Source organism: Leptonychotes weddellii, chromosome 6 (assembly GCF_054177405.1).
Source record: "Leptonychotes weddellii isolate Sample4059 chromosome 6, ASM5417740v2, whole genome shotgun sequence".
NCBI classification, from domain to species: Eukaryota; Metazoa; Chordata; class Mammalia; order Carnivora; family Phocidae; genus Leptonychotes; species Leptonychotes weddellii.
In genome coordinates, this window is record NC_138374.1 from 24,666,797 (window position 1) to 24,682,677 (window position 15,881).

At 54.3% G+C, this 15,881-nt stretch overlaps 2 protein-coding genes across 7 annotated transcripts in view; one reads left to right on the forward strand and one right to left on the reverse strand.

The window, feature by feature from the left end:
- The window catches only part of FBXW4 (F-box and WD repeat domain containing 4), an 81,137-nt gene extending 76,206 nt beyond the window's left edge, over nt 1-4,931 (forward strand). For both annotated transcript variants that reach the window (XM_006731098.2, XM_081822823.1), the window contains exons 7-9: nt 3,331-3,471; nt 3,925-4,066; nt 4,195-4,931. In XM_006731098.2, coding sequence (XP_006731161.2) covers nt 3,331-3,471; nt 3,925-4,066; nt 4,195-4,314 — 403 coding nt within the window. In that variant the 3' untranslated portion in view covers nt 4,315-4,931. The remainder of the gene's footprint in view (nt 1-3,330; nt 3,472-3,924; nt 4,067-4,194) is intronic.
- Nucleotides 4,932-5,578: 647 nt separating this feature from the next.
- DPCD (deleted in primary ciliary dyskinesia homolog (mouse)) overlaps nt 5,579-15,881 on the reverse strand; it is an 18,171-nt gene continuing 7,868 nt past the window's right edge. For 4 of the 5 annotated variants that reach the window (XM_081822875.1, XM_081822877.1, XM_081822873.1 and 1 more), the window contains 5 exons: nt 13,027-13,151; nt 12,524-12,657; nt 8,027-8,131; nt 6,281-6,383; nt 5,579-5,892 (listed from right to left, as the gene is read on the reverse strand). In XM_081822875.1, coding sequence (XP_081679001.1) covers nt 5,788-5,892; nt 6,281-6,383; nt 8,027-8,131; nt 12,524-12,657; nt 13,027-13,151 — 572 coding nt within the window. In that variant the 3' untranslated portion in view covers nt 5,579-5,787. The remainder of the gene's footprint in view (nt 5,893-6,280; nt 6,384-8,026; nt 8,132-12,523; nt 12,658-13,026; nt 13,152-15,881) is intronic. The other variant, XM_081822876.1, reaches the window with a different exon arrangement.

Sequence of the window (15,881 nt, forward strand, 5' to 3'; positions counted from 1 at the left end):
CCACTGGCTTGCAGCTCGGCAAGGCCCAGGGCAGGAGAGGGAGGGGCCCTCCCAACTGGGACGTCTGGGTCTTCAGGGCCAACACCTACCTCCAGTTAGCTGTCCCTAGATGTCCCCTAAAGATGGTGATGGAGGGGTCCTTGTCTTACTAGATTTCCTTCTGTCAGGAAGCTCCTCCCTGGGCTCCCTCTTCCCTTGAGCTGGAATCGCTGTGCAGCAGGGTGGGAGCCCTGGTTCCCTCACCTGCTCGCCCCAAGTCCCTGGGCTGAGGCCGCCCTCTGCTTGTTCTTCCCGCCCAGGTACTCTGGGGCCTCCCGGAGAACGCGGCACGCAGCCCGGCCTCCTTCAGGCTGCCCTCCCCGGCCTGCGCTCGTTCATCAAGCTCACAGGGGTGGCCCCATCTGTCTTTATCTTTCCCTGGGTGGAAAGAGAATTGCTGGAGTCAGGCTCGGGAGAGGCTGGGGTGTGGAGGCGCCCCCCCCCCTCCGCCCCCCACAGCCCCCAGTGGCTCCTGGAGGCCCAGGCTTTGTGTGCAGGAGTTGCAAGGGAATGGACTTTTTGTCTGGCCCTCGGTAGTGACAGAGCCGGCCCTTGCTGCCGTCTTGGCCCGGGACTCTGAGGGGCAGTCCTGTTCCCACACAAGTTGTGCGACAGCCAAGGCTCTGCACCCCCCCTCCCGCCCCCCACCGTGAGAGGCCGAGAAGCATTCTTGACATTCTTTCCAGAGAAAAGGGGTGAAACGTCTGAATTTGGGGGTCACCATGTTATACAAATTGCAATCTAATCGTTTTTACAAGAACACACTTGCAGGAAGAAAAGGAGCCCGAGAGGAGGGGCTGAGGAGACAGACAGCTTGTTTTGTCCCCCTTTCCCCCAAAGTTTGAGGCTATTGTCGGGCCGATCTTGCTCCCTTCCCCAGAGCTGTTGAGCTAGAGTTTTCTAGTTAAATTGGTCTTGGGGTGGGGGCCATGAAGGGCCCACGGTGCCATTTCTGTTTGTTTTCCCAAATCAAAGCCCCAGCAGGGCTCCCATGGCAGCGCTGGGCCGCTGTTCGGAGAGACGGGCCCTTTCCCAGAGCCAGCTGGGTCCGCGGAGGCCCTGGACTTCACCTCCCGGGCACCACACAGCAGAGTTGTGAGGGTCCCAGGCCCAGAGGCAAAAGAAATTGTATCTTTTTATTGGCCCATTTGAAGTGTGTGTGGCCGTTTCAGAGAATTGGAGCACCGGGCAGCCGCAGAAACAAACTTTTCTGTCTCGGGCCAGGCTGGGCCAGCGGACAAGGGGCTGCGGGACTTGGGCTGGCCTCGGGGAGGCTGGTGCTCACTCTGGCCCTCAGGTTTCCCCCGGCGGGCAGGGTTCTGTTTCTTGTCGCAGACACTGGCAGGACCCTTTCCAGGGGTGGCTTGGATGCTGGGACGGGGGCCCAGCGTGGCAACTTGGTCTGGGTATCGCCCTGATGCTGCCGGTCCCGACGCTGCTGCCCCTGTCCAGCCCCCGGGTGCCCGGCTGTCTTTTCCTCTGAGCCCTGGGACCGGGGGTGGGCAGGCAGAGCCATGCTGGGCTTCACGCCCCCAACCCCCACCGCCTTTCATCTTCTATTTCAAACAAACATGAAATTACTTCTGCAGATTAAAGGGGAGAGCTCCTCAGTCATTCCTGAAGGCCTCACTAATGGAAGGGGCAGGGCCCCCAAATCTGGAAGGAGGGAGAACTGTGGAGCCAAACAGCCCCCTACCCAGGTGTACACAAACGTCCAGAAGTAGCTGTAAAAAAGAGGTGGGTGGGGGGCGGCACGGACTCCTCTTAGGACTCTGGCCTGCCCGGGGTGGGTCAGTCATGGCTGGTGGCCCTTCCTGGGAGCCAAGGTCAGTGATCTCTAGGAGATGCTGATCTGTGGGTGGTAGCCTTCTGCCTGATCCCTCTCAGGGTCCCCCACCACAGAGGCTTACCTTCTACCTCAGACAGAAAGAGGAATATCTCCCCAAGGAGGCTGGGGGCCAGGGTGCTGACTTAGGGCCTGACCTCCCACTGACCGCAACAGTGTCCCTTGCTGGGGGTCACCTCATTGCCCAGGGCTCGAGGGGAAAGGTAGAAGGGAACCCCAGGCCGCCTCCTCTATTCCTTCAGCTTCTGGGGAAGATGGTGGCTGCACTGGGGAGGAGGGAGGTTGAGGGTCAGAGTCCGTGTGAGCTGGAAGGCCTGGGACTGAAGTCTGCTTTCACTTGGGGCTGGTAGCATCTGCCTCACCCTTTGGTGAACACTGCTTGTGAGATTGTGGCGTCCTCCCTCCCACTGCCGGGGCCCTTTACCTGGGTGTCCCAGGGAAGTGTTCATGGCCTTGCTTCTCCTGTCCTGCCAGGGAAGAGAGCCCAGCATCTCTTGGGTGAAAGTGCTGGATCAGGCCTGGAGGGTGCCCCTCTTCTCCTTCATCCCCCCCCGCCCCCGCCCCGGTCATTCTGCAGAAACTCCCTGCTTCTCCCCGTTCCCTAGCCACAGGGATTAGCGGGTGCACTTGATGTTGAGGGGTAGTTGCTAGGGCCAGAAGGCCCCCCTACATGGTTGCTAAGGGTCTGGCATCAGGGCGAGGGGTCTGCCCACTGCCGCGGTCACGGAGGGAATTACACAGTCACAAAGAAATTGTTCTTCTCAGTAATCTGCTCTCGGCCACCGGGAGGGGCGAGGGTGGGGGAGCACGCTGGAGCCCAGCAGGCTGGGGGCTGTGATCACACAGGCGTGCTAGCCCCGGGCTGGGGGCCAGCCGGGCCAGGAACACCGGGGACCGGCCCGCTAAGCTGCTTTCTCAGCGATTTTTCTCCCCAGACACAAAGGTGTTTACTTGTTTTAACATCTCCTGGGACTCCCCTTCTCCCTTTGTGTGGTCTTTATCCCCAATGAGGTTTGAGCCCCAGATTACAGGCAGGAATTAAGGCATTGGACTCAGGCAGCTCAGAACTGCATGACCTGCAGGATCAAGAACTATAAAGTAACCAAGTGTGTGTGTGCGCACGGGAGGGGGGCCGGCCCGTCCGTGAGGCCCATGCTTCCTCCCCGAGGGGCAGTGGCCAGGCAGCGAGCAGCTGTGATGCAGGCAGGGGCTGCGGGCCGATGGAGGCCTTTAGCTGCGGGAGGGGCAGCACGGCGACTGGGGTGACAGGGTGGGCATCCTGGGCCATTTCTTCCCTTGGCTCCTTCCTAAGGGAGCCTGATCTTAGCTTGGGCGGGGGGGCGGGGAGCTGCATTTCCCCAGGGACTGAGGCCATTAGGTTAAAAGCTGGTGTGGGGACCAAGGCGGACAGTCTCTCATCCTCTGCCCCTTTGTTCTCTCCCCAGTGGGCAGCTAATGATGCACCTGGGCAGTGACTTCCCCCCAGGGGCTGGGGTGTTGGATGTCATGTATGAGTCCCCGTCCACACTCTTGTCCTGTGGCTATGACACCTACGTTCGCTACTGGGACCTCCGAGCCAGTGTCCGGTGAGTGTGCGGCAGTCCCGGTGCGCCCCCAGAAGGCCCGGGCCCTCCAGCTGGAGGCTAGGAGTGGCAGCCAGCAGGGTCAGATCAAGCTTGGGCTCCCCGTCGGCGGCCCAAGGCCTGGGAGACCATAGCCACCAGGTGCTGATTAAGAGCCCGGGGAGTCGGCAGGGTCCTATCCCTCAGCATCCTGCCTTTCTTTCTGCCCTGCCGCCCAAGTCCTGTGACACATAGCCAGCAGTATGAAGCACAGACGAGGGCCTCATCGGGCCTGGGGTTCGGGCATTGGCGAGAAGGAGCCCTTTCCAGAGGCGGCTTTCCCCGAATTAAGTCTGGCTTCGAAAGAGTCTGGTGATTCAGCTTCTGTCTCCCGGCCAGAATGGATTTCTAAGGCCCCTGTGGAAGCTGGGGTGGAGGGCACCCTGACCCTCCCTCTGATGGCCGATTCCCGGACAGGAAGTGTGTCATGGAGTGGGAGGAGCCCCACGACAGCACCCTGTACTGCCTGCAGACCGATGGGAACCACCTGCTGGCTACTGGGTCCTCCTACTACGGGGTCGTGCGGCTGTGGGACCGGCGCCAGAGGGCCTGCCTCCACGTAAGCGCACCGCACACCTCACACCCCCTTATTAGGGGCTGGATCTGGGAGCGGGGGTGCCTGGAGAAGGTGGGGGAGTCGGCGCTGGGCCCAGGCAGCTGAGGTTAGGGCTCCGCCCTCGGTTGCAGGCCTTCCCGCTGACCTCGACCCCGCTCAGCAGCCCTGTGTACTGCCTGCGCTTCACCACCAAGCATCTCTATGCCGCGCTCTCCTACAACCTCCACGTCCTGGACTTCCAGAACCTGTGACGGGGCCACCCTGGCCTGCGGGCCAGGGAAGCCAGCTACTCAGGGACCTCTCCGCCTGGAGGGTGCAGGGATGCCTCCGCCCCCGCCGTGCCTGTGCTCCTAGACCTGTCACCACAGTGCTTGGGCGCCGTCAGGTAAAGGCTGCTGACTCCCGGGAATTTGGGGGTGCCCCCCCCAAGGAACTAATTGGAGAGAAGGGATCTGCTGCTTTGAGGGAATGGCTGAGCCTGGCCGGGCCTTGCTTCCCTGTTGGCCAGAGCAAGGATCTGGTCTGGACAGGCCTGCCCTGTACCTCGCCCCTTCTTAGAGCCATGATAGCTTAGAGTGAGGTGAGGGGCTCCAGCCATCCCAGTTGGTCCCTTTCTGCCCCTTCCTTGGAAGGAGGGGTGAGGCTGCCAATCCTCTGCTGTGGCCCCTACCTCCTCAGTCCCCACCCTTGACCAAGCTCTTGGGGCTCATTCCTGGGGCACTGTGGCCTGGTCTTGCTCTGAAACTGAGGAAGGACAAAGGGAGGCTAGCAGTTTTGAGTGAGTCCTAAGCCAGCCCAGTCTCAGGCCGGCTGCTAAGACATGCTACCATGTTCATTTTTGTAAAAATAAAGCTTGATTGTTCACAGATCCAGTTCCTCTCTGGCTGGGAAGTCCTGGGAGGCCCTAAGAGGGGACCGACATCTTCAAACATGAGGATGGGCATGTTGGGGAAAGGGTAAGACCAGCCCCATGGCTCAGTGTCCCAAAGACCAAACCTCTCATTACCACTCACCCCTTTGCCCCGGTGGTGGGTGGGTGTCACCTGTGGGGTAGAGGACTGTGGAAGGGCTCTGCGCTGTTGGGGAGCTAAGCTACTCCCCATCTGCAGTAACCCTTCTTCACCCTACTCTAACACACCCACACTCTTTGCAATGATACAACCCTCCTTCTGCCTTTACATCCACAATGTCTTAATCTCCTGGGCTGCTTTTAAGGTTTCTGTATTTCAAAACCTTCTTTACCTTACCTCCCCTTACTGTGGGGAGCTCATCTGGGCCCTTCTGCAAGCTAAGACAGCCCAGGGTCTCTGCCAGCCTAGTGTCCCTCTGAATTTATGCAAACAGGATGGGGAAGATGCACCCCCCCCCCTAGCGCTAGGCTCAGGGCTTCCCTTTATGTGAAAGGCTTGTTGAAGCCTTTGATGTTGAAGGTCCCTGAGGAGGAGAGAAGGGAGTGTCCTCACCAGCACCCTCCCTGGTGACAGCATAGAGCGGTGGACAAAAGGGCAGCCCCTCAACAGTGACTCAGAATGACTTTACTTGGGAGATCAGACCATGATATGGGGGCTAGGAGCACCCCAAGGCCCAGTTCTCACAGAGCCTGGATAGCTCATGGAAGAGAGGACATACCCCTGCACCAGAAAGGGGGTGGCCCAAGCCACAAAGTCCAGAAGAGCCTCACCCACCCGCCATGCTGCCGGAAGGGCAGGCTCAGGGATGCTCCGCTACTGGGTCTTACAGTCCCCGTCACTGCTGTGGGCCGTCTTCACTTTCTTTAGCTCCTTCTGAAGCTCCGACTCAGCCGCCAGGACCTCCTTTGGCTTCTGGTACTGTGGATGGAACCAGGAAGAGCACATCATTCAGCCACATCTCCCCTCCCTACATACACACTCCGGGCCTCCTCTGATCCCGTTATTTGAGGAAATTGATGCCTACAAGGCTGAATGATTTGCTCAAGGTCACATGACTGGATAGGAGCCTTCCACCAGAATCCCAGGCCTGTGATTTCCATCCCTCCACGTCACCCTCTGTCTTCTTCCAGCTGTGACTTCTAAGATCAGCTGAGCCCCCCCACCCTGAAGGAGAGGTGCCTGTTCTCTAGCAAGCACAGGCCAGGTGTTGGGGCTGGAACTGGGGACTCCTATGGGATGGGAAATGGGCAGGGAAAGGAGGAGTGTCTCCCTGATTCAGTGGCCAAGAAGTCTGGGTAAATCTTACAGAGATGATCAGGGTGCAGTTGGCATGAGCAAAGCTCAGCGAGGACTCATCCAGAGGTAGCTGGTATCTGTCTAGGTCGGGAATGGAGAACTTCTTGTAGTACCTGTGGGAACACCAAGAGGTCATCGGCACATCCAGCAAAGTGACCCCCAGCAACTGGGCAGCAGGCCCTCTGGTGCCAACTTTCTACACTGTTCTCCCACACTTTCCACAGAGCCAAAGAGGAAGAAGGGAAGCCAGTTAGAACATCAGTATGAATGAAAGGCGTTTTGGCGAAGCCAGCAGTGGAAGGGCAGGACCCGTCATGGTTCCTTGATTAGACCAGGGATTAGAGTGACTCCTTCAGGCCCAGACTCCCAAAGACATGCAGAAGAAGCCTCTTGTAATACATAGCTCGGGCAGGCCTCCGCTGTACCCCAAGAACATGGGAACATGTATGCTAACAAGGGACAGAATAAATCTGGCTAGGGCTGTTCCCCAAAGCTGGGGACCAAGAGTTGCCATTTACATGCAACTTTCTCTGAAGGCCCCAGCTACTTTTTCCCTCTTTTGGGGTCTTTCAAGGCCCTATGGGCCTGACTCCTCTTGTAGGCCAGAGAGGGAAGTACATCCACAAAGAGAAATCTAGGAGGACAAACCACATGACTCATCTCAGAAGCTGGATCTCTGGACTACTTTGCTGGCCCTGAAACGTCCCCCCTCCATTTTCACACACAATCCCTATCATCTGTAAGGGCCAGTCCAGAGATTAATGATCCTTTTTAGTAAAAACAAACCCCAAAAACCCAGAGAGCAATACCTAGCCCAGATGTATACAACTGGACTTCATTCTACAGGAAATCTGACCTTTACCAAAGCGGGAGGTAACGGGTCTCGCCTGGCTTCATGGCCAGCTGTCCGTGGAGTCGGGACCCAGCTCCTTGCTCCCGGTCAGGTGCTTGTCACCAAGAGCGCCTCCTCTAGCAGCAGGCCTGTGTGGCGTCTAACCTGGTGCAAGTGGAGCCCGGGGCCTCAGGCAGTGGCCAGCAGACCTGCTCCCCAGGCCTGGCATCCCCCCTGCCGCTGTGGGGCTGTGGGCTGGGAAGGGAAATGCTGCGGGCAGGTACACACAAACTCAAGTCAGGGGCCTGGAGCGGACGGGGCTTTGACTACTTCAGAGGGGCCTGGGCCTGGTGGTGACAGCTACTCTGGGTCCACTTCAAAAGCCCCGCTGCCCCAGGGACTCAGAGTTGACATCAATGCAGCACTTCTGCCCTGCTCTCCTATCCAAATCCCCAGGAGTTCAGCGGAGGCGCTCAGGGCCCCTCTCCTCCCAGGTTCTCCGCTCCCCGCCAAGGTGCTGGGACCCACAGCAGGAGAAGAATGTTTACTTAAAGGCTGACAGTTCAAAAGGAGTGGGGGCTGGGGGATCCTAATGGCACCACAAGCTTGCTTTATTTCCCAAAGCTCTGCCCCAGGGAAAGGCGATCCATCTGCCTGCAAAACCGGGGTGGAATGCGGCCTCATCCTCCTAGCTGGCCAGGCTGAGGGCTCTTCCTGGGGCCCTTGGGCTGGCCAGCAAAGGTGGCAGACACTGATAATAGGGGGGAGTCAAAGGTTAAACAGCAGAGATTAGATGAACACAAAGGCTTGTTAGGAAGTGTTAACATCTTCCCTGCAAATATACACAAGCAGCAGAACTGGGAGAGAAGCAGCCCGGGCACGCGCGCAGCCTAGCCGACGCAGCGGGGCCTGCGTGAGCCTCACCGTGCAGAGCGTGGGGCCATCGTTTCTGCCTGCCTGGCTTGTGCTCCACGTGGGACAGGGACATGCCTGGGTACCCTCAGAGGGGTGCCGGCTGGGACACTGGGGCTGAAAAGAGAAACCCAGGGGGCTTGGCCTCCGCCCACACCTGTCACTAGGAGGCGAGGGGGATGGAGGTAGAGTGAGTGTGGATGCTCTGCTTTGTCTTGAGTCTGTTCTAATGGATTTAGTTTACTGGCTGAGGTTACACAACTTTGATGGGCAGTGTTCAGGGGAGTCTGGGACATCTGCTTCTCACCTCCGTCCCCTGGCCTTGGGGTTCACCCTGCGAGGAACCACACTTGACTTTCTCACTGGCACCTGGACTAGAGAGGGACGCACTGTGCTTCTGGAAAAGAACACTCAGCCTCAGGCAACCCTGAGGAGGCAGCAAACCAACATCTTTAGGCATCAACTGTGTCCTAGGCCTTGAGCTGTGAGCTGGGGATTTAAAGATGAAGAAGAAAGAAGGCCCTATCTCTGCCTGAGGAGAGCTTGTGTTTCTGCTGAAAGCTAGGCCCTCATAGTGCAGCGGTTCCTGGGCTTTTGGCAGACACGTGACACTCCCCTGTTCCCATCTCCTACTACTGTTCTCAGCCTCAGTCACACAATGAAAGGGGACGTTTGTTAATGCTTAGTGGGGCCAGTCACTGCTCCACACACATCGAATCCTCAAAGCAACCCCCTCAGGCTGGTTGCTTTTATTATCCTCTTTCACAAAAGAGAAAACGGAGATACAGATAGGTATCTTGCTGGAGTCACAAAACTGGTCAGCGGAGAAGCCCTTATTACAAGTAATAATTCCCCAAATCTCCTGACCCTCCATCTCTCCACACACTCTCCTCCAAGTAACAGACCCCTGGTCTAGGTTCCCTGCTGTCCAAGGACGGAGCAGATATGGGGGGATCTCCCTTAGGATCCAATGACCCTGCAGGTCCTCCAGGTACTCTAACACAGTGGCTTTCCTTTCTGAAGGTCAGAAGTTTTCGAAAGACATGGGGAAGCAAAGGCTCTCAGGACAACTCTGGTCCTGGCCTGTGACCCTGGGCAGGCCACTTCACTTCTGGGCCCCGGTTTCTTCCTCCAGATGCCGTCCTCCAATAAAGGAGCTGAATGAACTTTAGTCACCGAACTAGATGAACGAGATGAACTTTAAGTCACTGTCAAAGGGACCAGAAGAGGCCAACTCTGTACCTCCCCGCAAACTGTGCTGAAAGGATGGCTCCTTCACTTGGGCTACTTCAGAAATGACCCACAGTACCCCACTGCTCTCTGCTGTATCCTCTTCCCAATTTCCAGTTGTTTCCCAACCTATTCTTTGCAGTGAACTGAGAAAGAACACAGGAGGCCAGGCCTCTGGAGACAGACTCGGAGGAGAGGCTGAAAAGCAGAAGCAGGGCCACTGTGGAGAGTTACACGGGCCGTGCCCCACACACAGCTCCGGGGCGCCCTGCACACCCGCACACGGGTTTGGCAAGACTGGGCCTGAGAAGCCTCTAGCCAGTCCCGCCCTCAGAAAAGCAGTAGGCAAACCTTCCTTCTTTCTTAAACATCACAGCTCCAGGCAAGCCGATCATCCCTGCCTACAGCAGCCCTTCCTGGACTCACAATGCACATTCACATACTAAGACTGCCATACGTCCTACCAAAGAGAAACTTGTTTAATCCAGTTCCCTAAATTTATTTGACCACGGAATCCTTTTTTTCTAGTGATGCCTATTAACACCTCCCAGTGTTAATGTTACCAGTGTCAAATCAGCCAAGTTCTAATTTCCAAAGAATTGCTAAAGACATGCTTCAGGCCGGCCATTGTCCCGGACGTTTGTATACACATGATTTCATCAAATTGCCCAAACAGTCTGTGAGGTGGGTATGAGTATTCTCCTGTGTGAGGAAGCCTTGCCCAAAATACTACAGTTAGTACGTGGCAGAGGCCAGATTTAAGCCAACCCCTTCCCACTCCAGTGCCCTTGTCCATTCCACTTAATGGCTGCCAGCTTCTAGTCTGAGGCTAAGAATCTTCTTTCTGCACACTATTATCAGGAACAGGCAGTACCACGCTGGGATCCTGGAAAAGCACTTTCTTCCCTGATTCATCCCCTCACTAATACATGAGGCCAAGGACATGATACATTGGAATCAATCCTTTCCAGAAAAGTGACCAACCCAGTCCTTCAGGGACAAGGCAGGTATGGACAAGGAATACTGGCTTTTACTAGTAACCACATTCCAGAATATTAGAACTCAGGCAGGCACAGAACTAGCAGGTAATGGAAGAAGGCAAATCAGAGAGAGATGCCACGGTGTGGATACTGTAGATGTCCGGGCAGCTAGACTGTCGCTAACTTTCCCTTTGCAAGTCAGCTCATCACACTGACTTTACAGACACATTTATATAATCATTACGATATAACACAAGAATGAAAATATGTACCCTGCCCAACACTGGATGGTGTGACGATTTTTTTTTTTTTAAAGATTTTATCTATCTATTTTATCTATTTATCTATCTGGCGCCCCAGAAAACAGATTTTTAACGTACCCTGAAAAAAAACAGTATCCTGCTCAAAAGAATAACCACTGAGTTGTTTAATTAGTGGTAGTAAAGGTATAAGACACATTACTGCCCCTGGTAGGAGATGAAAATGCCACTAGGCTCAAGAAAGAGCCGGTTAAAGGTTTAGTGGCCTTTTTCTCCTACCTCTGGGCAGAGGGACCCGAGGAAGGCTGGGCTGAGCCAGGCAGGGCCACTGGACCAGAGGCTCAGTGCGGGCTCCGAAGCGGGCACTCACATACTCCTCTCCCCTCTGTGGGGATCCAGCCCCGGCCCTGTCCCGTCTAGGGGCATTACTTCCATCCCACCTGGCCTCACCCATCAGTTCAAAAATGTCTCCAGCTGCCTTGAGCGCAGGAGTGGGCTTCTAGCCATGTTGCTCCTGGCCAACAGCGCCGCCTACAGCTGGGTATGTGCAGCAGATGGGACCCAGAGGATCTGCCCGCAGATGAATTTTTTGGTGAGCTAGCTGGCCTCTCTTCTCTCACTCCCCAGTAATCACATTTCTGCCTGATATCTGTATTCGACAGTGACCTCTGGGGGACAAAAGGGAGGCAGCAGCCAGCTCTACAAACTGCTAGGCTGCAGATTCAAGTGCTATCAGAAGCACTTTTGTTCCCAGTTTGGACCCAGGGCCTCTTACGCCAGGGAATGCTTGCTGAAGCACAGAGTTTGTTTTCCTAAAGGCAATTTCTCTGTTGTCTGAAATTGCTAAATTCCACTTTAGGCGCTGACTCCCATTAATGATGAGAACAATAACAGGAATAAACTGCCTTTTATCTGAGGGCTTCAAAGTGCTTTATAAACGCAAACCCTTATTATTATGACTTTATAGACAAGGCCCACTGCAGGGGCTGCTGGCTACACGAAGAGCAATAATCTTGAAATTAATTCATTCATCTCCACCCCTTCCCCATCCCCTTAACCCTGCCAAAGTGAGAGGGTATGGGGGTCATAAGCAGAGGGCAGAACCCAAGGCTGCGCCGGGGGAGCCTGGGAGCTGTGCTGCTTTCCTGTGGGCCTCGCAGACCTGAGGGAGCTGGGAGGGGAGGCGGCACCACACCCCCCAAGGAGCCGGACAAGGAGCTGGGTCCTCCTGACTGCATGAAACGGATGGATGGCGGCACCTCTGGCCCAAGCTCAGCACCCACAAGGCATGTTGGGTGGCTCCAGTGTGTGGACCAGTCACTCATAAAACCTTCCATTTTAATACCTCAACTATATTTCATGGGAGTTGGTCCTATACTGCAATTCCTCTGGCCCAGGTCAAGACCAGCTCATTAACACGGTTCTCCTGTGATCAGTCAGAGCTCTGGAAATCTAAATGCATTTCCAAGATGGTCAGCCCAGAAACAGCCCTGCCTGGACCACATCTCCTCCTTGGCCACCTTCTGTTCCCTCTCCCCTTGCCTGCCCCCAGCAGAACAGTAGGAGAGAAATAAAGGGAAGTTAGGTGCCCCTTCTGAAACAGAACGCAAGAGACTTCCAGGAGGCCAAAGTACCTGCCTACTGCCCGTCAGCCCCGGGCGGGATAAGGTTGGCTAACCCCAGACCAGTACTTTAAGTCCTCTAACTGCCACCTCAGCTGGGTGTGCCCTCTAGGCCATGGCTCCCTGACAGCCCCGACAGTGATGTCACCAAGCCAAGTTCACCATGGACTGGATCCAGCCAGGGGGTCAAGGTAATAATCTTACAGCAGAACCACCTACGATCACAAGTTAATGGCCAGGTGATTCCTCGTCCCCTCATTCAACAAATATTTGTTGAACCCCAGTATGTGCCAGTTACCGGACCAGACATTCCTTGTTCCAATTTCCCGCCCTGAGGGAGCTGATTACATTATTCAAGCTGGTCCTGCGGAGAGGAAGCCCTCCCACAGGCCGGCAGGTGCCCATCATGCCACTTACTTTTTGTTGGTTGTTCGGACAACGATGCAGCGCTCCTTCTGGTCCACACAGACACTGTAGACGTCCTTAGGGTAGGGGAGGTTTCGAATCCGCCACTGGAAGCTCATCTTGGTGTCCTTGCGCATGAAGATGGGCTGCAGAAGGCAAATCCAACTTAGGACCACTCTTGGTGAGGGCCAGCAAGGGATGGCTTCCTGCTCTGCAAAGCTCTACCCGGGGCCCACAACAGGAGACCCTCAGCTCTTCCCACAGCTCCCCCTGACAATGCTGTTGCTGTGACATTCCAGGCCTGGAGCCCTTGTCCTGGGATGACCAAGCCAAGCATTCATTCATTCATTCATTCAAGGATGACCATACCCAAGTATAGGTATTCATTCAGGCAAACACTTCCAGAACTCTGTGCCCAGGTGGGCATGGGAGACAAGGTGGTGAATAAGACATGGTGTCTGCCCTCCAGGCCCACTCCCACCACCCCCTCCCCGACACCTAACAGATAGACATACATTGGCATTGTCTTCCTTGATGAATTCAGACCCCAGGCTCCCTGCTCCTGGGAGTGCTGGCTCTCCCACCTCAATCTGCCATTGGCCCAAGGCTCCCAAGGCACTTTTCACTCGCCACTTTCTCACTGGGGAGAGAAGGAAGCAACGGGATTACTGGGAAGGAAGGGACTCTGCTCTTCCTGCTGAATCACATTAGATGATGGGAAGGGGAGAGAAGTGGGCGGGGCATGGCCTTTACACCAGCTCTGTCCATGTGAGCAGGACCTCCCAGCTGCCGAAAGCCCAACGCCCAGCAGAGCATTCCGATACTGGATAACCTGGAAAGCCCGTATCACGGGTACCCAAACCAAAGGGATTGAACAAAGCTCTGAAAGGAATCGAGTGGAGTTAAGAATCCTCCAGGTGTGATTTCAAGCAAGGGAGAGATGTGCTGGTTAGGAAAAGGGGAGCTACTGGTAATGGGGAACATTTGGATCCCAACAGGTATGAACTGAGATGCATTTTTTTCTGTCTACAAATGTGTAAAGGAAAAATAAATTAAGAAGATGAAAGCTGACAGGCAGATTTGTCTCATGATTTGTAAAGTCCAAATACAGAAATTCACTCATTTCAGGTATACCTGGCTTAGAACAGCCCCAGAATTGTATTTAAACAAAATGTTAGGCACATACCAGATTTTATTTTATTTTTTTTTTAAAGATTTTATTTATTTATTTGACAGAGAGATAGAGAGAGAACACAAGTAGGCAGAGAAGCAGGCAGAGGGAGAGGGAGAAGCAGGCTCCCCGCAGAGCAGGGAGCCCGATGCGGGACTCAATCCCGGGACCCTGGGATCATGACCTGAGCCGAAGGCAGCTGCCCAACCGACTGAGCCACCCAGGCGCCCAGGCACATACCAGATTTTAAATGCATTATTTATAGAAGATCTCATGTGAGTATTTTTTGTAGAGTAGGATCATTCATTTAAAATGCAAACAATTGTCTCTATTTTACCTTGGTTTACAACCCACATGTTTATGGAAGTTTTTTTTCCCCCCCAAGTAAGGTGCATACGGTATGGCAATTGTAAGTGAAAAAACTAGTTCAGTGGACATTATCTGAGGACCCCTGCCAGGATTCTGGGAACCCCAAGTCATCCATGTCCTCCATCACAGCAGAGGATCCTTCCCTGCCCCCCACCCCCAGCTGTAACCCCAGGGCTTCTCTCTCTTCCTGCAGCATCCGCGTCCTCTAGGAGGGCAGCCTAAGTGCCACCAAAGGCCAGCAGCCTTCCTGAAGCCCTTGTAAGCAGCTACAAGGTCAGAAAGTGCCTGGTGTGCCGCGGCTGCTCCCGGCCACTCCTCTTTCTGGGCTGGGGGGTGAGACCTGGAGTCGGAGTCTCAGGATGGGTTTCTTCGAGACCTTTGGAGCCGCTGTGCCAAACCCAAACACCCTCCCTGCTCCAAGTAAGGCATGCAAGCTGAACACAAAAGTGTGCTGTAAAATTAGAATTTTCCCTTGAATATGTGCTTTTATAAGGTCTGCTGCATTCTGCAGTGTGATTTTATTATGTCTTAGGGCCAAAAATTCTCCCTAGAAACACATTTCCAAGTTTATAATGAAAATTAATAAGGAAGAGTAAAAACTTGGAAATATGCTTTACAGGCAACTTTTTTTTCACAAATACTTCTACTCTCTTAAGTGAATGGACTGTGACCGGGAGTATATCCAAATCTATTCGTGTAATACCTCGCTTAACTGGAGGCCAGCCTTCTGGCTCTTTCACCACCCTTTTTTTTTTTTTAAAAAAACACCTTGGGATTAAATTCTTTGCTAGAATGTAGAAGAAAGTCTCCCTGGGATGCCTGGGTGGCTCAGTCGGTTAAGCGTCTGCCTTTGGCTCAGGTCATGATCCCAGTGTCCTGGGATCAAGTCCCACATCAGCCTCTTTGCTCAGCAAGGGGCCTGCTTCTCCCTCTGCCTGCCTCTGTCTCTCTGATAAATAAATTAAAAAATCTTAAAAAATATATATATATATTAAAAAAAATATATATTTTAAAAAAAAGTCTCCCTACTCATTCCATTATAAGATCCAATAAACGGTTTTGGTGAAGTCCTTGTTATTTTCCCCATGTATATGGGCATGAATGCACACGTGCAAATACTCACTTTGTCTTGTCTTTCTTGTCCTGTCTTTGTTCCTAACTCAAGGACAGTTCCTGCAGCAACAGAGGGCTGTTTCCACCTGCTGTCACTCTGATTTGATTATATGTTAAACCCAAACTGGTGTGTGGAGGGTAGCTCCCTGGGACGCTGTCGTATCCTCGAGGCTGAGCCAGGGCCAGTCCTTGGAAAGGAGCCTCTCAATGACCCTAAGGGGTCTGATGGGGAGTATGTGAAGGAGACAGTGCCTAGGGGCTTCTTCCTGAGTCAGCAGGAAGCAGGCTGATGTCCTTGACTGCTGAAAGGAAGCCCCATCTTTCAGGTGGGCTGGAAAGTGGAGGTCCTACAGGCTCTTTCCCCAAAGCTCCAAGCCGTGGCCTGCTTCCAATGTGGATAATTACATTCCCCTTTCCTAAATACTCCCTGCAGCTTAAACTGGATGCAGGATTCTTCTTTTCTGCCCTAAAACACTGCAACATTGCTCTGTGGCTATTAAACAGCTGCCGCGTCCCATCCCTGAGGAGGCGGAAGGGAATCGAGTGGGTCATTTATAAAGCCGGTGAAGTGCTTGGGGATGAAAGTGCTCAATATCCTCCAAATGCAGCCTGGGGTGGTTAGGCTGGCGGTCAAATACCAAAGCAGATTAAGCCGGTAATCCAAGGTAATCCGAATGTAACAATGGGGGATGGCCTGCCCTTCAGCCTCTGCCCCCC